At 41.2% G+C, this 25,216-nt stretch overlaps 1 protein-coding gene across 1 annotated transcript in view; it reads right to left on the bottom strand.

Annotated features, from left to right (window-relative positions):
* Positions 1–21,015, bottom strand: part of XRCC5 (X-ray repair cross complementing 5) — a 98,525-nt gene extending 77,510 nt beyond the window's left edge. Inside the window, exons 1-8 of the mRNA XM_005574228.5 lie at positions 20,919–21,015; positions 16,968–17,081; positions 13,310–13,493; positions 12,040–12,088; positions 10,680–10,802; positions 7,576–7,767; positions 3,490–3,604; positions 1,212–1,350 (exon numbers count right to left, since the gene is read on the bottom strand). Of these exons, the coding sequence (XP_005574285.4) occupies positions 1,212–1,350; positions 3,490–3,604; positions 7,576–7,767; positions 10,680–10,802; positions 12,040–12,088; positions 13,310–13,493; positions 16,968–17,081; positions 20,919–20,939 (937 nt within the window). The 5' untranslated portion in view covers positions 20,940–21,015. The remainder of the gene's footprint in view (positions 1–1,211; positions 1,351–3,489; positions 3,605–7,575; positions 7,768–10,679; positions 10,803–12,039; positions 12,089–13,309; positions 13,494–16,967; positions 17,082–20,918) is intronic.
* Positions 21,016–25,216: the final 4,201 nt, after the last annotated feature.

The raw sequence follows: 25,216 nt of genomic DNA, 5'->3' as shown, positions 1-25,216 counted from the left end.
AAGTCCTGCTAGTTGAGAGCTCTGTGGCTTTGAATATGTGAATGAGTATCTTTCAGCCTCAGTTCCCTTATCTATAAAATGGAAATAACAAAGAATGCCTGCTTTATAAGATGGTCGTTGATGATTAAAAGAGAAAATGCAGGCTGTCCATTAGATGCTACCTGCAAGTACTAACCTGTACATGCTCAATACACCAACCCAACTGGACTACTTAGTATCTCTGAGAAGTCCCCCTACTTTCCTGGTCTTGTGCCTTTAATCATGCTATTCTTCCTACTATGAGCCAGTCATTATACCAGGATCACATGATTAACCAATGATGGAACCATGATTCTAACCCAGGTTTGATTCCAAAATTCATGTTCTATGCTACAGAACTGAACTCAATAATTAGTAGAAATTGTAGGGTATTAATTACATTCTATACATAATCCATCAGGAGAAAGGAAGGAATCATAATCACCACCACCTTTAAACAACCCCCTCCCCTCCAGCACACACAAACATACACGGTAAGATGAAATACAGTGTCACAGAGGAAAAGAATTATTTTCAAGACTTGCAAATCAAAACTATACTGGGTAGTGAATAGCCTGGCAAAATATTTATTTAAGGACTCTGGTTTCTATCTTAACCATCATCTGGTATCTTAATAATTTTAGGTCTTGAACATACAGATATCCTCAGCTAGTTTCTAAGTCCTCTGGATAAAGATGCCATCTAGACACACTATTCAATCCAAATGGGTATAATAAAGGAGTACAATTTTTTAAAAAATCCTATTTAATATGAAGCAATATAATAAATGCAAATAATTTTCAGCCCCTGGTATGATATAAAACCTGAAGTTGGCACTTACAAGAATCATCACCATGAAAGTCAAAAATAAAATTTAAAAACCTTAGTTCAGCCATATTAAACATTCTCCTAGCTAGTGAGTTTCAAACTTTAAAATAAAGCCAAGTATTATCACTTAAGACATTTAAAACTCAGAGATGGAACACCCAAGCGTAATCCTGAGAACCAACCTGCCTAAGACCCAACAAATGAGCTAAAGGACCTAGGGTCTCACTATCCTTTCAAACTGTTGTATCTCTATAACTCAAAGACGTAACTTTAAACAAATAATAATACAAACTCCAGCTGGCATCGTATCATGTTAAAGAAAATGTCTTTCAGGCAACAGTGAAAACTCTTTCTTACTGACATACCTTGAATAATATCCTCTTTTAAAACTTCAGTTTCATCATCATCATTTAAGCAATAAACTGTTTCTTTTTGAATATCTTCTTTTTTCAGGGTTTTTGCATCCACAACTGTCCAAGTCTTTTTAACTCTCTCCTGTAGAATCTTACATTCCAAAACACAAAGGGAAAACAAGGAAAGTTGGGATTCCGATTGATAGAAGCTGAAAAACCTAATACACCCTTTGGCACAGACAAAAATCCAGAACAATTACTCTAGCTACATTATTTTGTCTGCTCATGCCTATTATGAAATTTTTAGTCTATTTCATAACAAAATATACTGGATAACTTTCTCCACATTTCATTTTCTCCCAAAGGTAATCCACAAATATTTACGTTCACACTTTCTATACAAAACTTCACACTGTCCAATATTTTTATTTATTTTATTATTATTATTTTTTGAAGGCCGGGCGCAGTGGCTCAAGCCTGTAATCTCAGCACTTTGGGAGGCCGAGACAGGCGGATCACGAGGTCAGGAGATCGAGACCATCCTGGCTAACACGGTGAAACCCCGTCTCCACTAAAAAATACAAAAAACTAGCCAGGCGAGGTGGCGGGCGCCTGTAGTCCCAGCTACTCGGGAGGCTGAGGCAGGAGAATGGCGTAAACCCGGAAGGCAGAGCTTGCAGTGAGCTGAGATCCGGTCACTGCACTCCAGCCTGGGCGACAGAGCGAGACTCCGTCTCAAAAAAAAAAAAAAAAAAAAAAATTATTTTTTGAGATGGAGTCTCGCTCTGTCGCCCAGGCTGGAGTGCAGTGGCACGATCTCGGCTCACTGCAAGCTCCACCTCCTGGGTTCACGCCATTCTCCTGCCTCAGCCACCGGAGTAGCTGGGACTACAGGTGCCCACCACCATGCCTGGGTAATTTTTTGTATTTTTAGTAGAGACAGGGTTTCACCGTGTTAGCCAGGATGGTCTCGACCTCCTGACCTCATGATCCGCCTGTCTCGGCCTCCCAAAGTGCTGGGATTACAGGCATGAGCCAACACGCCCGGCCTATTTATTTAACTTTTATTTTTTGAGACAGAGTCTTGCTCTATCGCTCAGGTTGGAGTGCAGGTTGGTGTGATCTTGGCTCACTGCAACCTTCGCCTCCCGGGATTAAGCGATACTCATGCCTCAGAAACCCAAGTAGCTGGGACTACAGATACACATCACCATGCCTGACTATTTTTGTATTTTTAGTAGAGACAGGGTTTTGCCATGTTGACCAGGCTGGTTTCAAACTCCTGGCCTAAAGTGATCTGCCCACCTCAACCTCTGAAAGTGCTGGGATTACAGGCATGAGTCACTGCACCCAGGCAGACTGTCTAATAAAAAGAGGACTATACATTTTATCATAGTTTTCAATAGAAAAAAAAGAAGCAATATATCTGTGTCAGAAATCAACAAAGAAATTTGAAAAGGAGACCAAAATAAGAAAGGGGGGAGACTGTATTCACATTCTTAGGGACACTATTCTAGGCTTTGATGGAAGCTGAAATAAATAAAGAACTACCCCAAGGTTCTCAAGGATAGAGCATGTATTTTGGAATTAAGCTCTTTAATACACAAAGAAAAAAACTGAATACACAAAAACATGTTTTTGTGTATTTATTTTATGTCTAAAACGTTCCTATGTATTTTGAACACTTAAAGGGAAAAGGCAAGGAGGCTCATATGGAGGCACCAATCAGATTCCTACTCAAACTAGAATTTCATCAAATAATCACCAAAAGCAATTCATTTTTTAAAGTGTGCTATTGTAAATAAATGTACATATATTATAAAATGCAATTTTACAGTAACAAAACTTCTTTTACATTTCACAGATGTTATTACTATCAGATCATTCATAACTAAATTAGGTGTGACTGAAGCTCTAAAACTGAACTGAACTTTGGTGCATTATCTACATTTCTGCTACAATACTACAATAACACAGCTTAATGCATTTCACTTTCTTTCTTTTCAAAGAAAGAGAGAGGCCTAGAACTTATGATTAACAATCAATTACCAATGGAGAGAAAGTAAAAGAGGAGGGAATCAAACTCTATTATAGGCAATTTTTTAAACTTCCTCTCCTAGCCTGCCTTTTACACAAAAAGCTAAACACAGAGATTAAATGAGCAGGGAGAACAACTAGAAAAGCAGCAATTATAGTTCCGAGTAACACACACACGAATGGTCTGTTCCTTATATACACATATTTATCTGCCTGGCAACATTTCTGTTAAAAATGTGTACCTGCCACTTACCGATTTATAGGCTGCAATCCTTATAGACAAATTGGAGCCAATGGTCAGTCGGCAGGGCCAGTGAATGGAATGCCTCTCAATTTTCTTGAAGACACACAGTTTTCTCAGACTCTCACTTAAAAAAAAAAATAAAATGAAAGCAACAATTTTTAAATGTTAACTTGTTCTGGATGATGCATTTGATTTTCTAGAATGAGAAGCGAGCTGTTGTTAATTATAAAGAGAGAAACAGCAGGGGATAGCAGGAAAACAACAACCACAAGTTGGGAGATAGCCAGGGCATGAATGAGTTGGCTTAGAAGGAAATAGGAGCTACATTACTAACAGGTGAAAATGAACAGCTCTATCTTCCCCTTATTCAGTATTTTCTTTCAACTCTGCCAGAGGTTCTTAACATTTTTTCAGGACCAAGGACATCTTTGAGGATGTGATGAAAGCACATTCATGAATGAGCCTGCACACAATATAAAGGGTTCACCACCAACTCCCTGAAAACCATGGACCTGAGGATAAGAACCTCTGCTCAGGCCCGGCATGGTGACTTACGCCTGTAATTCCAGCACTTTGGGAGGCCAAGGCAGGCAGATCACCTGAGGTCTGGAGCTCAAGCCCAGACTGACCAACATGGAGAAGAAACCCCATCTCTACTAAAAATACAAAATTAGCCAGGTGTGGCGGCACATGTCTATAATCCCAGCTACTCGTGGAGGCTGAGGTAAGAGAATCACTTGAACCTGGGAGGCGGAGGTTGCGGTGAGCTGAGATCACGCCATCACACTCCAGCCTGGGCAACAAGAATGAAACTCTGTCTCAAAAAAAAAAGGAAAAAAAAAGAACCTCTGCTCTAGAATATCCAAGGGAGGGCACCATCCTATAATTATCATCACTGTTTACAACTCTATAATTCATTAATTCCAATTCTGAATATTAAAGATATATGTTTTTATTTATTTATTTATTTATTTTATTTTTTTTTTTTTTTTGAGACGGAGTCTCGCTGTGTCTCCCAGGCTGGAGTGCAGTGGCGTGATCTCGGCTCACTGCAAGCTCCGCCTCCCGGGTTCACGCCATTCTCCCGCCTCAGCCTCCCAAGTAGCTGAGACTACAGGCGCCCGCCACCATGCCCGGCTAGTTTTTTGTATTTTTAGTAGAGACGCGGTTTCACCATGTTAGCCAGGATAGTCTCGATCTCCTGACCTCGTGATCCACCCGCCTCGGCCTCCCAAAGTGCTGGGATTACAGGCTTGAGCCACCGCGCCCGGCCAAAGATATATGTTTTTATATGTATATAATAGGGAGAGTTAAAGACTCTCCAAGGAATAAAGGAATTTAGTTCACATTTAGTCTTAAGGTAAAACAGGTTAACTCTAGGTTTCTTACTGGTGGGAAAGGCTGGGAGAGGTGTAAACAGTGTTGTGGAGTGCTGCTTCATTTAAACAAAAGTGAAGATCAATCATATTTTCATCTGGCCCCTAATCAAACACAACAGGGAAGACGACAGGACATAGATGGAATTTGTGGTATTCACTAAAATCAGCAGCAAAGGAATTAATGACAAAATATACTCAAAGCATACAGTCCAGACTTTCTGGCTGAACTCCTTGGTATAGATAAAAAAACCAGATCTACAAAGTGGTAAAGAGAATTATTTTACATTATCCACAGGGTTATGGACAGAGAGGTCTCAAGAGACTCCAATTTTCAGAAATAATTTAAAATGAATAGTAGATATCTTACCTGACACCCAGCTTCCAAAGCCTATGGTGCACAATGGCTCTGGATTTGTTGAGGAATGAATGGGTCTGAATCAGGTCTAACCTGTCTCATACAACATTACTAGTCAAACAGAATATAAACCTCATGGCCTAAAATCACCATGAGGTTTAGATTCTATTTCAGGGAAAATTCTAAAGACCGGCATCCAATATATAAGATCTGAGTAGCTGGGCATGGTGGCGCACGCCTGTAATCCCAGCTACTCGGGAGGCTGAGGCATGAGAACTGCTGGAACCCGGGAGGCAGAGGTTGTGGTGAGCCGAGATCACGTCACTGCTTTCCAGCCTGGGTGACAGAGAGAGACTCTGTCTCAAACAGAAATCTGAGAACAACTGACTCAGTTCTGCAGTAGAGCTCAATCTCCTTAAGTAGATGTCAAGTTCTGTTCCTAAGATCTATATGGAGATAGATCTAGTCCAGTGCTGTCCAGTACAACTCTCTGCAATGATGGTAATGTTCTATTTCTAACCATGCTAGCCCAATAGACACTTTAAACACAGATACTATGACTACGGACTCAATTTTAAAATGTATCTAATTTTAACTAACTTGAATTTAAATAGCCACATAGAGCTAATGGCTACTGTATTGGATGGTAAAGTTGTGGTCTATACTTCATTGCAGATCTAAAATCAAAGAAGCTTCGAAATGCTAAAACAATGCATAGTAAATAATTTCCCTACCTGATATGCTACAGAAAATTTTAAAAAACAAAACCACTTTTTAAAGAGTAATCTATATTGGCCTCTAATTTTTCTTTTCTTTTTGAGACAGAGTCTCGCTCTGTCACCCGGGCTGGAGTACAGTGGCATGATCTTGGCTTATCGCAACCTCCACCTCCTGGGTTCAAGTGATTCACTTGCCTCAGCCTCCAGAGTAGCTGGGACTACAGGCATGCACCACCATGCCCAGCTAATTTTCTATTTTTAGTAGAGACAGGGTTTCGCCATGTTGGCCAGGCTGGTGTCAAACTCCGTCTGACCTCAAGTGATCTGCCTCCCAAAGTGCTGGGATTACAGGCATGAGCCACAATGCCCAGCCTGATTTTTCTTTATGATATCATGGGTAGTATGTTTAGCTTAAGGCATTTATTCGCAAATTTGAAAGAGAAACAACTTAGGAACACATACCCGTACATATTGTGACAAGAACACATTATGCCAAGAAACTTCACCTCACAGGATTCCTCACTGATTCCTAGGGCAATCCTGTGGGCAATTACAATTCTGTTTCCTAAATTTCCATTTACCTATCATTTTTCAAGGCTGTCTGTATTTAAAAATCAGAATACAGTTTTTGTCAATTATAGCTCATCAGAAATATTAAAAACATTGAGAAAAAATATTAAGGAGATATACACTGTAGCTACTTAAAAAAATTCCAGTTGTTGAATCATTACTTCAATGTGCTTAAACAACCTGTATTTTGTGTACAGACTGATAAGTTGGAAATAATTCATGAATATCAAGCAGTATCATCCCTGATGATCTGAACCACCCAAGCCATAATGCTATGTAAAGTACTATTGCCACTTTTATCAAATTGAACCCCATACACACACACTATTCTAGATGCCACCGATCCTTCTTAGGTTCTTTGCTCAAAACGCATGTATGTCCAATTCCAACCAAGAATAAGATAAAGGAGACGGTTTCTTCCATAGTCTCTAGCTGGATGGTTGAAAAAGCAGTTTGCTTTATTGTTACATGGTACTTCAAGGAATTCACTTGTCTTAAATCATTCTGCCTTTCCAACGCCCACATAAAGTAAGTAGGCCATGAACTCTTTACATTGTAGGTTTTTTTTTTTTTTCACTCAATCAAACTGCTTTGTGATCAAAAGTTTTTTAAAAAATCACTAAACCATAGTATGCTACTTTCTAAAACCTTAAATGGATGATAAGAAGATAGTGACTATCTCAGATCTGAGACCACTTTCTATAATTAAGAATGTTTTTTGTAGATGTGTAAAAAGAAAGGGCCCAAGAAATGTATCCCAAGCTTGGCATAATGAAGAAATCTACTATTTCATCTTTTGCAATTTGACTTGTTAATTTCTCATGGTATCTATATACTCCTGAACTTCGCTGACACAGGTCCTGCAAATAAATGAGAAACACGTGCCAAGAACACAAACTTTAAAAAGGGTGATTAAGGGTGGGTGTACCATTTATTTAATAAAACTCAGAATATTAAGGAATGACTAATTCAATAATGGCCCAGAAAAAGGAAACATTTGGGAGACCTCTAATCAAAACAGCAATTTATGAGGGTACAATTAAAAATTCCCATCAATTTTTTCAATTCTTACCTGAATGAATAAATTTCATCCAACCCATCTTCACCTTCTAAAGATATCATCACCATTTTCACTATCTCAAGACCTTCTTTTTGCTGTTCGGTAATTCCTTTTGGTGGAAAGGAGGGCCCATGGCCACCCAAGCGAAAGGTGCCATCTCCTCTGTCCCCACTTCCATCTTCCATGCCAAGCGAGAAAGGCAAGCTATTAAAGAAAGATCAACAGCAGTTAGTGTTCTAATCCTGTAACTGTAACTCATCAGCTATGAGAAAATGAGCACATCAGTCAACCTTACCAAGCTTTGAATTTCTCAGCTGTCAAACGACTCTTACCTACCTTAGCCAATATTCTCCCAGTTTCAAGTGACTGAAACGTCTTTGATTTGTAAAAAGGGAAAATCACTGGCTACTACATAACCAAGTAACTGAAAGGGCAGGGTGGCACAAGGCCTTAGAAAGTCCAGACCCAGGGTCTCAACTGTGGCAAGGATTTCCCTCCCCCTCTCTCTATTTTACCTTCATTTGCCTTTATGCTGGCTTCCCTCTCTCAGACTGGCCTCTTCCACATTGTAACGGTCTATACGTGTCCCCCAAAATCATTGTTTTGAAATCTAATCACCAATATGATACCATTAAGACAGAGGCCCTTCAAGAGGTAATGAAATCCTGAGGGTGGGGAACTCATAAATGGAATTAGCGACCTTAAAAAAAATGGAGAGGCTTTTTGCCATTTTTGCCTTTTATGTCCTTCCACCATGTGAGAACAGTGTTAGCCCTTTTGACATGGGATGACACAGCAACAAGGCACCATCTTGAGAGCAGAGATCTCTCAGCAGATACCAAATCTGTTAGTGCTGTGATCTTGGACTTTCTGGCCTCCAGAACTATGAGAAATAAATTTGTTTTTAAGATGATTTCTCATTTTATTTGCTACACTTAAAACAGGACTTTCTGTTCGCAATTTTTCTTCATCTACTTAGCAAACACAGCATGATGTAATTTGCATGTCCCACATTATTTATCAGGTAAAAAGTTTCCAGGGAGGAAAGTGTGACACACAAGGTTTGCATCAGGTTACTCCTGTTTCCAAAGCAACAACCAGAAAAGGACAAATGTCATAAAAGTGAAGAGAAAGGAAGTTATCCTGGAAAAAGAAATTACAGTAACAGTTCTGGCTATTCTGCATTAGATCAGAAAAAAGCTTCCTCAGTAGTCAGTAGAAGAAACTAAAAACTACACCAGGCATAGTGGCTCACGCCTGTAATCCAAGCACTTTGGGAGGCCGAGGCAGGTGGATTACTTGAGGTCAGGAGTTCAAGAGCAGGCTGGCCAACATGGTAAAACTCCATCTCTACTAAAAATACAAATATTAGCCGAGCATGGTGGCACACACCTGAAATCCCAGCTACTAGGGAGGCTGAGACAGGAGAACTGCTTGAGCCTGGGAGGCAGAGGTTGCAGTGGGCCGAGATTGCGCCACTGCACTCCAACCTAGGCAACAGAGTGAGACTCCATCTCAAAAACAAACCAACCAACAACAACAAAAAACCTAAAAACTGCTGGGTGGGGTAACATGCACCTGTAGTCTCAGCTATACAGAAGGCTCAGGTAGGAGGTTCACTTGAACCCAAGAGTTTTAGGCTACAGTGAGCTATAACTATGCCACTACAGAAGAAGACCTCATCTCTAAAAATAAATCAATTAATTAATTAATTAGAAACAGAACACAGTGCTTCTCTGGCTGCTGGTATTTTTTTTTAGTCCAATTACAACAATCAGTTGTACATGGAATACATCAAACAGTAAAACTATGAACTCTACTTTGTATGCTGGAGGTTTGTAGCACAGGAAGAAAGCACATTACCAAGAAAAAAATACAACCAAATAAAAAGCAGATAGGTTATGCTTTCTCTTCTGCACACTTTTCTGTATTGCTCATCAAAAAAAATGGGTAGCTCTTTCGAATGACATTCACAGAAATGCAGTATGCTTCTAACATGTAAAGGCATCCTGAGATTATGAAAAGGGACCAGAAGCTGAGCTGGGCTTCTGAAGTACTGAGAAAAACCTCAACTCAATAAGAAGTGTCACTTAAAAGCACTTAATTTCTCTGAAGTACCATCTTAACAAGTACTGGTTTGATGGGTTATTCTGAACTCTTTTTCCAGTCATACAGAAAGGAGATGTCACTCAGTAGTTTTAAGAGAAGACTACTCATATACGCAAAACAAGTTCTTCATGTCCCCTGGCATTTTATGAAGCCAAAGGCTTACTACTCTAAGCTACAGGCTTCTTGGCATAGCTCTCAATTTGAAAAACGAGTATTCCCAGAAGATTAATAATTCAACATCCTATATTACCACTCAATTGTCACCAAAAATAGGACAAGAAAAAATAGGTTCCAAATGCAGCAGGAAGGGTTAGTGTAATGAAAAGAAATTTTTGTTAGGGATATAACACAGAGAAAATAAATCCTGGAGGGAAAATTCAAGTTACTGTGCGAGGAGGAATTCTCTCCCTAACAAATTGTGAAATACATATTTTTCCCCTAAAGTTTTATACTCCGTCTCTGAATAAACATAAGCAAATCAAATTTTACATATGTGTCTACATATTTTGGATCTGTAAAGAATTAAATATAAACATGTTATGTATTTAGAATGATTCCCAAGTTGGCATTCCTGTCTACCCTAAAACATCCACTCTCTATAGGACACAGTTCTCTAGAGCTGTTTAAAAAAAAAAAAAAAAATCCATCAATCTGCTAACTGTTTGGGTAAAGCCTTCTATGCAGGAAGGAGACAAACTGGATATCCTCAAAGGGTTTTTCTAATCCTCAATTCTTTGAGTCTAACAACACTAAACAATGATCTGCCACTAAGCTCAATTCTTCTGGATCACTGACTTTCATCTTTTTGTCACCACCACTCAGAACAGTTCCTAGAACACAGAAAGTAATCAGCAAATGTTTGCTGAGTAGTCAGTCATCTGACAGATTCAACCTTGGAGCAGAAAGTGAAAATTCCCATAAACCAAGTACTCTTTTATAAAGAGGTCCCATTCAGTGCATTAGGAAATCACAGGATTTGTCTACATGCATTATTCTTAGGCTCTTACAAGAATTGCAGGGAGATGTCACATTTCTTCAAGCTATGAATTATAATATCCAGCTGACTTTTGCTGAATCGGCTGCTGAGGTCAGTGAATATTTCAATATGCCTCTTCTCAAACTTCTTTCCTCTAAAAGACAGAGTTATCATATTAAGAAATCATTCTCCTGAATTATTATTTTTCTACAAATTCAAATATACTTGGTCACTGAGGACAGAAGCTTAGAAACAGATCTGGATAAAGTTAATAAATGTGATTACATTCTAGTAGTCCAATGAAGTTCTCATTAAATTCATAATCAACCTGATATACTTTATACTTTGAACATCTTGGCCAAAATTTCTGAGCATTATGGAAATATTATCTTTCTGGATTCGTAACTCAAATGTGATGAAAAAATATCCCTTCCCAGCCTCCATACAGGCAGAATGTAAACAAAGAATTATCCCAGCATACTATAACTTCAGCCTTGCTCAGGTTCACTTTCTAAATATCCTGCTCTGATTCCATGCAGATTTTGTGTGGCAAGACTCAGCAGAGGATATGTAGAGACTAAGAAATGATTATACAGATTTAGGCCTGGGATTTTAGTGCAAATGATTTTCCTGACAGGCAAGAGGTATGTGTATATGTACATGTACGTCTCCAGAGATACATTTCCAAGGCACAATAATTAAATAACGAATTAGGAAGCAGGCCAGGCATAGAGGTTCATGCCTATAATCCTAATATTTTGGGAGGCCAATATAGGAGGACTGCTTGAAGCCAGGAGTTTGAGAAAACCTGGGCAAAATAGTGAGACCATCTCTGCAAAAATAAAAATTCTAAAATTAGCTGGACTTGGTGGCATGCACCTGTAGTCCCAGTAGCTCAAGAGGCTGAGATGCAAGGATCTCTTGAGCCCAAGAGACCAAGCTGAGGTTGCTGTGAGCCATATTGGCACCACTGCACTCTAGCCTGGGTGACAGAATAAGACCCCAACTCCAAAAACAAAAACACCAACATACACACACAACAAAAAAGGGAAGTTGGCCAGAGTTACTATGCACTTAATGACATATGGCTTATACCACTTAGTGTTTTTTAAAATTCCTGGTAATCAGCTTAAATCTAATAGGAAGTAAACTGAAATAAGTCAAATGTTTTACTTCTCCCAGAGAAATACTCACCGAGTATAGCCCTTCCTCTTTTAAAACTCTTATAAAACAGAAAGGTTGGACTGAACCATTCAATTCTATAAAATATTTGTCCTGCCACACAAACATGTTGCTTGATTAACAATGAATCACAAAGTACATTCAATACATTAACCCATACAATTTTTGCAGAAAGATTCACTTCCAGCTCTCTTCCTTGGAACACTTACATTGTTTCATGTTGAATCACATCCATGCTCACGATTAGTGCATCCAGGACTCAGCTAGTTAAGGACAGGGATATCACCAAACAGTCTCTTCATGCCATGAACATGCAACTCTTTCCAATGAAGTCCACTGTGCTGGAAATTGTGGACACTGAACTATGTGATGACTTAAAAGTACGTGCCTGAATGTCCTTCTTCCAAAGTTCACTAACATATATTCATACATTCAATATATCAAAGTACATATTCTGCCAAAAACAACCAAGAAATATAAACAAAAGGTAACCTAACACATTGCATTCATTTAACCAAAAATTATGTCATTTAATAGTATCTAGAACCCATTTTTGGTGGTCACAGTTCATTTTTAAATACGAAGCGAACCATAATGTAGCATTTGCAAGTCACTCCTAACACAACAGCACTTCCCAGTGATCAGGAATAGCACTACTAATTGATTAGAAAAAGAACAAGAGTGATCCCTTAAAATTAGGGGACCTGTGGAGTAAACTGGAAATCTCACTTTGGGTATCAATCTGATTTCTGGCACAAAAACATCTTCCACCCAGGAAAAAAGTAGAGAACACTGGGAGGATGCTCTTTTAAAAATATCTTTTATTGGCCGGGCACGGTGGCTCAAGCCTGTAATCCCACCACTTTGGGAGGCCGAGAGGGGCAGATCATGAGGTCAGGAGATCGAGACCATCCTGGCTAACACAGTGAAACCCCATCTCTACTAAAAAATACAAAAAAACTAGCCGGGCGAGGTGGCGGGCGCCTGTAGTCCCAGCTACTCGGGAGGCTGAGGCAGGAGAATGGCGTGAACCCGGGAGGTGGAGCTTGCAGTGAGCTGAGATCCGGCCACTGCACTCCAGCCTGGGCGACAGAGCGAGACTCCGTCTCAAAAAAAAAAAAAAAAAAAAAAATCTTTTATCCACCTCCAAACATTTCTAACGAGCACCCCTAAAACCCTCTGCATATAGTCAATGCTCACATGTGCTCCTAGGATCTTCCTTCTTCCTATGCCTCCCAACCTCTCAATATCATCACCCATGCAGAGAATAGGGAAGTGAGTGGAGGGCTAGGAACCCAGGCACCGTTTTAAACTGATTAATTTCACATTAAACCCTATTAACACATTACCTCCCCCTCCTCAGAGCAAAATATACCCATATACTCATAGCTGAAACTCTGGGGGTGTCTCATCAAACTGCTTTACGATTCCCGGAATAAAGGAAATTTCTTAAAGTCTTCTCTGGCAGAAAAAGGATACAGTCAGCCTGTTGAGAACCTGGTTGGATTTTGCTTTCAATGTCCTCCAGTAAATCAAAATCTGGTAGCATCAGATGTCTGTGCACTGTGATGTTCTGATACTGATCCCCACCAGAAAGGGGATTGTCAGTGCCATCCGTACCAAACAGGACTAAAGCAATCTCATCCTTGTTCTCAGCAAACACCTAGAAAAAAAGTCAGATGGCAGAAAACTATATTATAACAACCTGGAAGCAATAAAATACCTAACCTTCAGGGAGCAGGAAAACCAGACCTCCCTATGGCAGATCCCTGGGGTCATATAGTACTGGGCGGGATGAAACATGAGACTCACAGACAATGACAATTCTTAGGTTCTAAACAGATTTTTTTCATTGACTATAAGTCTCACCCTTCCTTTCAGCAGAAGTTGGGGTGTGGAAATAGGAGGGTGGTTAAGTGCTCTTGATGACTTCCAGCCAAATCAAACTCTAATTCTCAATTAGAGAACCAATCATGAATAATTTGAAAAGATTTTAGTATGTCTTTATAGAATGTCTAAGGTTTAAATTTTCCAGAGGTTTAAAAAAAATGCAGGATAGCCTGCATCCCAGCAATTTCACCGGCAGGCATATACCGTATACCCTAGAAAAATTATGTACAGATAGGAAGTTTACACTTCTGCGCCGTTTATAATGGGGCAAAAACTGGAAGCAAACTATCAATAAACAGGAGAATGCAAAAATACATTGCAGAATATTTATACAACAAAATACCATACTCCAGTAAAAATGAATAAATTTGTGCAACACATATCAACATGAAAAGATCTAAAAAAAAAGGTTGATAAAAGATATGCTACAGAATTACATGTACTATATAAAACCATTTACATACACTTTTGACAGCTTTATACAATACTAAGTATTTATGAGTATATATTCATGTCCAAGTATAAAATATACATGGTACTACCTACCAAAATCCTGAGAAAAGGAGAAGAGAAAAAAAGGGTTAGCAAGGGCCTTCAAGTTTATCTGTAACACTTTATTTAAAAAAAAAAAAAATCCAACAAATGTGGTAAAACATTAAGATTTATAGCATAAGACAATGGAAAAATTGGTTACCTGTATACTCTCTGCATTTGCCTCTTTTATGAAATACTTCATAATAAAGTATAAAAACCAAAAATAGTATCTGACACAAAAGACAGGCTTGTCCCCATCTAATTACTAACACAGGCCTTTTTACATTGATGGGGAAGAGTGCTGTACGAATAGATAATTGAATTCTGTCATTCTTCATTTTTGTAGGGTCTGTTTAATCCTTTAGTCTGTAAACAACACAATTACAATTCCCAGTTGTACATGGAGTAAAGGTGTCTGCTGCTGGATTCAAACATGTCTAGCATAATGGCTGAGCAGGTATCTGCCGCCTAAACAAGCAGCCATCTTAAGGCAAGGGAATCTTGCCCTAGAGAAAATCTCAGTCATGGGAGGGGAGAAAATTCAGAATGTAGTAAGGGAGTGGCACTAAGCTCCTGATTCTGACTTCCTGATTCTTTCTCCTTAAAACAGACACAAACAAAAAAACACCTATACTCTTGTTACTGGGGTGTGAGTCGGCAGTTATCCAGAGAAACTCTGCAGCGGCGACTCTGCAGTAATCTCAGTTCTTGGTCTTCTCGAAGTAAAGAATTCAAACGACAGACACAGGCAAGATTTAAAGCAGGAGGAAAAATTTATTTTAGCAAAGTCAGAGTTTACTGAGAAAGCAGAGTACGCTTGGAAGAGAACCAAGAGGGCGACATAACAAATCAAGTGCGCTGCGCCCTTCTTTGTTTAGTTTTTAGACAGCCCCGCCCCCGCGGCGCCATCTTTTCCCGAGCTTCCAGTTTCCTTTGTTCCTCCCTTGAGCAGGCCGAATTAATCAACGCATGCGCACTAGCCCTGCTTAGGAGTGGGCCGCACGCGTAATGTGTTTACTAGTCATGCGCATGCTCAGTAGAGGCAACTCGCCCTTTTTGCTCGAGCGCCCCCACAGGAAGCTTTTATACCGGTTAAATTTCACCATCTTGCTCTTTTACTGCGCATGCTCGAAACCTTAGGGATTATGGCTTGCTAACTCCAGGTGTTTTCTGTCTGTTGTTAAAATACCTGGCGCCAATCATGGCCACTTATTACCTTAGAGTGGTATTTTATGCCCGCCTGTCTTCCCCTCAATGAGAACCTGACAGCTTTGGGGCCCCTCCCTTGCCCTGCTCATCACTTCAGAGGGACAGATTTCTAATTGCCTAACCATGGTTTCACAAATGCCCAACATTCTCGGAGGCCCTCTCTCCTGCCCTGCTCATGTCTACCTACCTTCTCTAACAGCATACTAGGGCACTGCCACGCTACTTGAATTCCACCAACACAACCATAACCAAGAACAGGGTTAGAGCACCTTCCTTGACACAACACCTCAAGGATTCCAGGTCATCAAGATTTTTAAAAATCTGGAATGACAGTTGGGACGTACTAGTGTTCAACGGAAGTGGAAACACACAGAAGAACAGAAGTGTCCAGGAGGAGCAGCAGTAGACAGTGAAAGAAGCAGAAACTCATGGACTTAGCAAAAGTGGCAGTCATACCAAGTAGAAGGGGCAGAAATAAAAATAGCTGATACTTACATAGTGTTTACAAAATTCCAAGCACTATTCTAAGCACTTTATCTACATTAATTCTTTTATTCCTCAAAACAACCCTATGTGACAGGTATTATTATTCTCATGTTACAAATGGGACACTGAGGCACTGTAGTAGCTAACCTCAAGATAGCCACCATCCGTTCTTTCTCTCCCTGTATTTGCAGGCTACTCTTTAAGAAAGGGAGTCTAATTCTCCTCCCTTAAATGTGACCTAGCCTTAGTGTCTTGTTTGACTAATAAAAAACAAACGACTTTCTGGGGTTTTTAAAAATAGGTCATAAGAAGCCACATAGGCAGGGTCTCATAGAACGGATACTCCTTAGAACCAGCTGCTTCATGTGAGAATTCAAACTATACAGAAACCACATGTAGAGGTTCTAATGGACAGCCCCAACTGAGCTCACAGCCACTAGAAAGCATCGTCTTCCAGCCATGTGAGTGAGCCATTTTGGACATCTCGTCCAGTTGAGCCTTTGGATGACTCCAGCCCCAGATGCCATCTGATTGCAACTGCGTAAGGGGCCTCAATAGAGAATCACCCAACTGAGCAACCCAGTCATCCCACAGAACCATGAATGATGATTTTTTAAAATGTGAGACACTATATTTTGGGGTACATAGCAAAAGATAACTGAACTAGTCACAAAGAAGTTGAAGGACTTGTTCAAGTTCAGGTTAGTAAATAACATGGCAGAGCAAGGATTCAAACCCAAGTCATCTGTCTCTAGGGACTGTGCTTTTAAACATCACTTTTTACTGCCTCTTGTTTCTGATAAAAACTGTAATAGTGAAGGGGCCAAAATGAGGGAAGAAAAAATATCAGACTGTAGTGGAAGGTGAACTTGTATGTGAGTACACATAAGGAAACTCCCCAGATTCCCTTAAACAGAGGGCTGGACACTATAAGGAGGCTGGTATCTTGCATTAGTAAGGTAGAGGAAACAAGCAGTTGAAACATGGGTTACAAGCTCAGTGTCAACCTGAAACTTACCTGTCGCTGGACAAACATGGTTATCACCTTCTTTGCTTGCTCAAATGGGGATTCTACACCAGGAATGGAGTTACTCATGGTAAAGCCCACGTCCATGCACAGCACAACAGCTGCCTGAAAACAAAGTTCCAAAGAGTGTTTGAGAAAAGAAGTCATGAGAAAAGACGGTCAGAATGTCCCTTGCTTATTGTATTCACGAACCTGTATCACTATTTAGTAAAGATGTGAGACAGGGATGTGTTCTACATAAGAATGTTTGTAAGACATAAATTTTCACTACGGAAAACCCTTAAATAGTCCTGGTACTTTCTAAAAGCTACAGAAGTTTCTACCCGGAGAGCAACATGCTCCAGATAGCTGCCACTCCTTTGGTCTGAGCCCCAGAATAACTCCATGATGAGTAGATATGACGCCAACCTGCAGGCCAGAGTTAAACCCAGTTATGCCCAGTATGCATCAGACAAACTGCAGCTGATCTGTAGACCTACAAACATGAGAACAGATGTTTTCATTGTAAGTCACTGATTTGGGGCATAATTTGTTATGAAGCATTTTTGTTACAAGTAACTGCTAGAATCTAGATATATGCTAAGAGGTAGACCCTGACAATTTGAGTCAGTTTGTAAACTGATGATCTAAAATAAAGACACCAAATCTATTCTAGTAAAGGACACAGAAGTTAACAAATAATACCAGAACAATGTGCCATGAATAGAAGTATGCACTGGGCACTGAGAGACACAAAAGGAGCATCCACTCAAGACTGGTGGAGGGGATTACCAGAGTGGTGAGGGGGCAGAAAAAGCTTCCTGAATGTGGACTTCCTTGGGTGAGTCTTAATGAATAGGAGTCAATCATGTGAACAAGGAAGTTACAGACAGAGGGAATCACATAAGCTAAGGCACAAGCCATTACATAGCAATCACGTATGTAGGAGACTAAGAAAACAAGAGAAACATAAACTAAATGCAATACATGTAAAGTTATTTATACCTGGCTTCCAAAGTTTACCTGAATACAAGCCAGAAGAGACCTGGACTGATGGCAACTCACAATTTCAGTGTGAGTTATAAAATCAATCAACAATGTGAAATGTCTTTTGCACCACATTCCCCGCACCTATCTTACTTCATTGCCTAAATACGTTGGTCTGTATCAACAGTGTAGTGAATTCAAAAAGAGAAAAGAAGGGTTTTCCGGTGAAAAAAGATAATAGCAATTGGGAGACCTGGGATCTAGTCCCATCTCTCCTACCCATTAGTTCTGAGTCCTTGGGAATGTCACTTAATCTCACTGTTAATAATACTAAAAGGTAGGAAACTGTTGGACTAGATAAGGTTTAAAGTCCTTTCTGGAGTTAACATTCCTTGACTCTCACTGATAGTCCCAGCAGTGCTTTGTACCGATCAAACAAACTGTGAGCAGTTCTGGGCTAACATCTTACCAGGAAAATTAATTACAAATGAACATGAAACAAGCAGGTTAGGGAAGAATCTGAAGAATACATGATGTAAAGAACAGTAGGAAAAAACTAGATATTTAAGCCAGATGAGAAGATTAAAGGAAACATAATAGTCTTCCTCCCCATCATTTTTTTCCCTTTTTTTTTGAGACATAGTTTGTCACCCAGGCTGGAGTGCAGTGGTGTGATCATGGCTCACTGCTGCCTCCATCTCCAGGGCTCAAGTGATCCTGCTACCTCAGCCTTCCAAATAGCTGGGACCACAGTTGCACTCCACCATGCCTAGCTAATTCTTAAATTTTTCTTTTTTGTAGAGATGGGGTCTCACTGTGTTGCCCAGGCTGGTCTTGAATTCCTCGGCTTAAGCAATCCTCCCACCTCCGCCTCCCAAAGTGCTAGGATTACAGGCATGGGCCACCGTGTCTGGCCTCCCCCAAGATATTTGACAGCTGTTGTATAAAAGGATTGGTCTGCAAGAAAGACAACAGGATCAACAGATGGAAGTTACAGGGAAACTGGTGCAACTCCATACAAGGGATAAAAAATAACATTTAGAAGTGATCAATAAAGAAATTACTCTTTTTTAAGTGACCTCTTAACCCTAGAAATGTTTTAAAAACCTGAATGAATTTCTATCAAGAAAGTTATAGATGATTTCTTTTTTTTTTTTTTTTTTTGAGGCGGAGTCTCACGCTGTTGCCCAGGCTGGAGTGCAGTGGCGCGATCTTGGCTCACTGCAAGCTCCGCCTCCTGGGTTCACGCCATTCTCCTGCCTCAGCCTCCTGAGTAGCTAGGACTACAGGCGCCCGCCACCGCGCCCGGCTAATTTTTTGTATTTTTAGTAGAGACGGGGTTTCACTGTGGTCTCGATCTCCTGACCTTGTGATCCGCCCGCCTCGGCCTCCCAAAGTGCTGGGATTACAGGCTTGAGCCACGGAGTTATAGATGATTTCTAAATGTGGTTGTATCTCAGGCAACATATGAAAAGGAAAGATTATTTTTCACTAGTTTACAAACAACACAATGCACTAATATTAAGAGATTTCTGAAGTAAAAATAGATAACTTAAAAAAAAAAAAAAAGGTGCTAATAAACCACAAAATTCCTTTGAGAACAGTAAAATGTACATCCCAGTTTCAATGCCTGGGGCATAATAACCTAAAAAAACTTGAGTCACAAAATATGCTGTTGCACTTATTTGATACACATCCACAAAAGCTACTTTTAAACCAGAAAACTCTATAGAGGACTAAAGCACTTTGTCATGAATTAGGTATGCAGAAAATGCCATCAAAGGTTTTCAAATATGGAACTTCTTGTCTGGAAGCAGAGTGGTCTATATATCCGAGTTCCTATCTGGCAGCAGTAAGAAAACTGAGAAAAAGAAACTGGGCAGCATAGCAACTCTTCATTTCTATACCAAAGCAATACAAGCTGTTAGAATTTTACTTCCAGTCCATCTGCCACAAACAGCTCCTCCACTAGAGCTACAAAGTTTTCAGGAGCTGAAAGAGGAGGAACAAAGGAGGTGAGTGGCATTATTAAAAGCTCATGATCGTTTTAATCAACATTTCTCAATGACGAGTGCTCAAACTCGTTTCTTGTTTATCTGTAGTGAATGAATTCATTAATCCCTGGAACCACATCTCCCTCTAGTGACCCTTCGGAGACAACTACCACCCTTTTATGTTGAAAAAAAAAAATCACTTTAAAATTCATTGTAATTTCTGTTATTGATCTGGGACACCAACGGTCATAGATTTCTAGCAACACAGGGGTTCTCCAGGGCCCTGAAACCAGACTGCTTGGATTCAGATCCGGATTTCACCACGAAAAGCCCACAGTTCTTTATTCCTCGGTTTTCCCACTTGCAAAATGGGGGTAGTTTTCACTTCAAGGGGCTGTGAAGATTAAATGAGATAAGAATAAAAGGTTTACATCCGTTCCTCACAGAGTAGGCTTTCAATAAATGCGGGATATTACGTTATTATAAAGGTAATAATACGACACTTTGCATTTTAAGTTATTTTAGTCACAGATAGTCCTTCTCTTAAGTTTTACAACAAGCCCTGTGGGATAGTTGCTTTATCACAGCTAATTTTCACTCTCATAGAGCTCTTAAGAACCCAGGCTCCGAAGTAATAGAGGAAGTGGGGTTAAGGAGTGGAATGGGATAAAGGGAGAGAGGGGGAGGCGGGTGGGGAGGGAGGTGAGACAAAGAGCAGAGAGAGAGGGAGAAAAGGGATGGGATGGGTGGGTAGTGGAAAATATGGAGTCAGCGAGGCTCAAATTCAGGTCTTGGAACCCGAAATCCCCAGCTTTTCTCATAGCGCATCCCTCGGTCCCGGCCCTCCTGACTGAGCCCACCACCACGATCTTCTCTTGCCCCATTCTTTGGCATGGCCGTGATCCCACGATTCCCGCTTCCGAACCACCCTCTCCGGATCCCCCCGCAAGGGTAAGGCCCAAGCCCATGGCTTTCTTTATACCTTATTCCCCGACCGCACCATGTTGCCGGTCCTCAGGCGCTTTGGTCGCTTCTTCCGGGCGGGAACCTGCCGTCTCGCAACTCGCTTCCGGTGGACTAGCGGCAGATAGCGGGAAGAACCGCTTCGCTTCCTGCTAGGCCTGAAAGGGGCGGGGAAACCGTGCCCCGCAGCTCTGAGCATGCGCAGACTCCCGCCGAGCTTGCGCCGACTCCCGCCGAGCTTGCGCCGACTCCCGCCGAGCATGCGCCGATTCCCGCCGAGCATGCGCCGATTCCCGCCGAGCATGCGCCGATTCCCTCCATTACACCCTACTCGGGAGCCTGTGGTCCTTGAGCGTCTTGAAACGCTAGTACGACAAATTTACTGAACGATTCGCTTAATCACTTAAAGATTCACTTCCCTTTTCGCTCATTGAGAAAAACACCTACGGCATTTTGTGTCAGAGCTGTGGAGTTAGATTTTCTTTTCTTTTTTTTACTTTTTAAAAAAATCTTTTTTTAATTTCATTTTTTCATTTTTTTTAACTTTTTATTTTTTGTTCTCTTATCATTTGTGGATTTTTTTCTACTTTTTATTTTATTTTTGGTTATTTTGGAGTTACATTTTCTTGAGTATGAATGTAGAAAAATTTCTTCTAAAATGTGTGATAATGAAACATTTCACCGATGTGATAAACTTAGAACCTACTCAGGAAGAGTAGGACTTCCCCATGAGCACAAAAGTAAAAAGGAAATTCTTCCAGAGAAAATGGGATGCACGAACGCCTGGAGGCATGAGACGTTATCTGCTAAGGCTCTGTCAGTAGTTATCAGTGGCTGCAACTTGGAAGGGAGGAGTCGAGGTTTAATTTAGGAGACAAGTCTAGGGAGATATTATAGAAATAGCAGCTGTCATCACAGTGCTTTACTTGACTACGAGCCCTCTGTCCAGCCCGCAGCCCCTAACCCTTTGAGGGAGGCAGGCCCGAGCAGTAACTTGCATAGAAATGACTGCTTTCTATACCAAATGACCCCCGGCTGACAGGTGGCTGGACGAAGGGTCTGGCAACCTGCAGTGTCTGCAAACCTCTGCCCAAACTGAGAAAATCAAGTCCAATAAATATTCTCTCCTGCTTGAAAATTGTTTCTGGGAAAAGCAAGAATCGAAGCTGAAAAGATGTGGAGAATCCATGAGCCAAAATTATAAATATATTGAAACCTCTAGGATGTAGAGTAAGACATTTTCAGACGTGCACATAGAGCCCCGGCTCTTCCAGCTTTTGATTCAAACTCAAGGAGTTATTTAAAAGCTGAAATAATTATTTTGAATAATACTTTTAAGGAACAGCAGTGCCCTGGCCGCTCAGCTTTACGCGGGCTGCCGGGCTGCGGCAGGCAGGCAGGCACAGACACTCGCCCTTCCCTGCGGGTAAGATTCCTGAGAGAAAGATCAGCTCAGCAGAAGGGGCGGTGAAGATCTGCGAGGTTGTCAGCTAAATCTGCTCCAGCAAAAGTGGAAACGAAGCCCAACGAAGGCAGCAGGACAGCATAAATTTTCAGACAAGTAAACAAGGGAAAATGGGAGCAAAGGGCAAACAGGCCAAGTGGCTAACAGGGAAATGAAAGATTTCCCTGTGGAAAACGGTGAAACTAAAACAAGGAGAGTTCAGCCTCTGGAGAAGCAGGACAGAAAGAAGCCAAATCTGATTAGTATCACATACCATATCTTATCAGTGGTCCTTGTCTCCCTTCTTGTACAATCCAGAGCTAGAGAGAGAGAGAAAAAGAAAGAGACAGGGTCTCGCTCCGCCCAGGCTGGAGTCTGGTAGCACAGTCGTAGCTCACTGCAGCCTAGAACCCCTGGACTCAAGCGATTCACTTACTTCAGTCTGCCAAGTAACTGGGACCCCAGGTGTGTGCCGCCAAGCCCAGCTAATTTTTGTGGGGCTTCTTGTGTGTGTGGAGGCGGGGACTTCCTATGTTGCCCAGCCTAGTCTTGAACTCCTGGGATCAAGCCATCCTCCCACCTCAGCCCCCCAAAGTGCTGGGATTACAGGTGTGAGCGACTGCACTTGGCCTCAGAGAAATATTTTTATCAACTATTTTGATAAGGAATATTTTTATCGACTATTTTTAAATGCAAGTTTTTTAGTAGCCCTAGAAACATTTTTTTTTTTTGAAAAGGAGTTTCACTCTTTCCCAAGCTGGAGTGCAGAGGTTCAAATTCTGCTTACCGCAACCTCTCCCTCCCGGGTTCAAGCGATTCTCCTGCCTCAGCCTCACAAATAGCTGGGATTACAAACATGCACCACCACGCCCAACTAATTTTGTATTTTTAGTAGAAATGGGGTTTCTCCATATTGGTCAGGCTGGTCTCAAACTCCCGACCTCAGGTGATCTGCCCACCTCGACCTCCCAAAGTGCTGGGATTACAGGCGTGAGCCACTGCGCCCGGCTGAAACATTTTTAAGAAGGAGGGAATCCCACCCGCTTCATCCCATTTTTTTTTTTTTTTTTTTTTTTGAGACGGAGTCTCGCTGTGTTGCCCAGGCTGGAGTGCAGTGGCGCGATCTCGGCTCACTGCAAGCTCCGCCTCCCAGGTTCACGCCATTCTCCCGCCTCAGCCTCCGAGTAGCTGGGACTACAGGCGCCCGCCACCACGCCCGGCTAGTTTTTTGTATTTTTAGTAGAGACGGGGTTTCACCATGTTAGCCAGGATGGTCTCGATCTCCTGACCTCGTGATCCACCCGCCTCGGCCTCCCAAAGTGCTGGGATTACAGGCTTGAGCCACCGCGCCCGGCCTTCATCCCATTTTTAAAGTGTAGCTTTTAAAAGGTGAAATAATTCACTTGTTTGTTGTTTGGTACAACCAGCAAACAGTGGAATAGTGAATAATGGGAGGATTTCACTGTCTTGGAAGTCAGTTTAACATTCCCTAGGGAGAGGGTATTTTATTTCCTATAGTACAAAGCCTACTAAATGGCAATATAGAACCACAGTCATGCATTTAATATGTCTTAAAAAATTTTATATAACTTCTACTTTCATGGTTGTTTAGAATTGTTTCCTGAAGAAAACCATTCCTTGATCACGTTGCTATCCGTGTCAAAATTGTGTGCACTCTGTAACATCTTTGGTTATGTTAGTCCAATTTTCCTGATAACTTTGTTAATGTGCTGTGAAATACTGAAAATGTGAGTGTGTAGAGTATATGATATTAAATTGTGAATTGGTGGGACTTATGTGACAACTTATCAACAGTTGGATATAATGTACCCTGATATCCTCTTTTTCTTTTCTTTTCTTTTTTTTTTTTTTTGAGACAGAGTCTCACTCTGCACCCAGGCTGGAGTGCAGTGGCATGATCTCGGCTCACTGCTAACCTCCACCGCTCCCACCCCCCACCAGGCTCAAGCGATTTTCCTGCCTCAGCCTCCCAAGTAGCTGGGATTACAGGCACCCACCACTGTGCCCGACTAATTTTTGTGTTTTTAGTAGAGATGGGGAATGACAAAATGTTATTTTGGTGATCCCTGTGAGCCATGCCTCCCAGCATTCACGCCGTTATGTATTTCCTTCCCCTTGAATCTGGACAGGCCTTATGACCTGCTATAACCAGTAAAATGTGTCAGAAGTGACAGTAGACAGTTCTGGGCTGAAGCCTTTAGAATACCTGGCAGATTTGTCTTTTGCACCCTGGTGAACCCAGATACCATCTATGAAGTCTGCCATGCTGTGAAAGCCCAACATAGCCACACGAAGGAGCCCTATTATGGACTGAGTGTGTCTCCCCAGAATTCATATGTTGAGATCCCAACCCCCAATATGATGATATTTGGAGATGAGGCCTTTGGGAGATGATCAGATTTAGGTCACGAGCGTGGCCCTCCTGATGGAATTAGTGCTTCTGTGAAAAGAAACAAGAGCCTAAGAGATGCTAGAACTCTCTCTTTCTCACTCTCTCTCTCTCTCTCTGCCTCTGCCTCTCTCCCCGCTCAAAGAGGTCATGTGAACACAGAATGAGAAGATGGCCACTTGCAACCCAAGAAGAGATCCCCCCAGCCTCTAGAACTGTGAGAAAATTAATTTCTGTCATTTAAGCTACCTAGTCTATGGTATTATCTGTTATGACAACCCAAGTCTGTTATGGTAGCCCAAGCAGACTAATACAAGCACTGAGCACCAACAGCCCCAAGAGTAACCTGGATGTCACCCAGCACCAACTTGGCAGCCATGCAAGTGAGGCTGTCTAGGGAGAAGATCCTCCCTAGGAAGCAATCTCAGCACTAGAAACATTGAGCAGAGACTAGTAGTTTCCA

Source organism: Macaca fascicularis, chromosome 12 (assembly GCF_037993035.2).
Source record: "Macaca fascicularis isolate 582-1 chromosome 12, T2T-MFA8v1.1".
NCBI classification, from domain to species: domain Eukaryota; kingdom Metazoa; phylum Chordata; class Mammalia; order Primates; family Cercopithecidae; genus Macaca; species Macaca fascicularis.
Note: the sequence above shows the minus strand (reverse complement) of the source record. Positions and strands in the feature narration are given on the sequence as shown.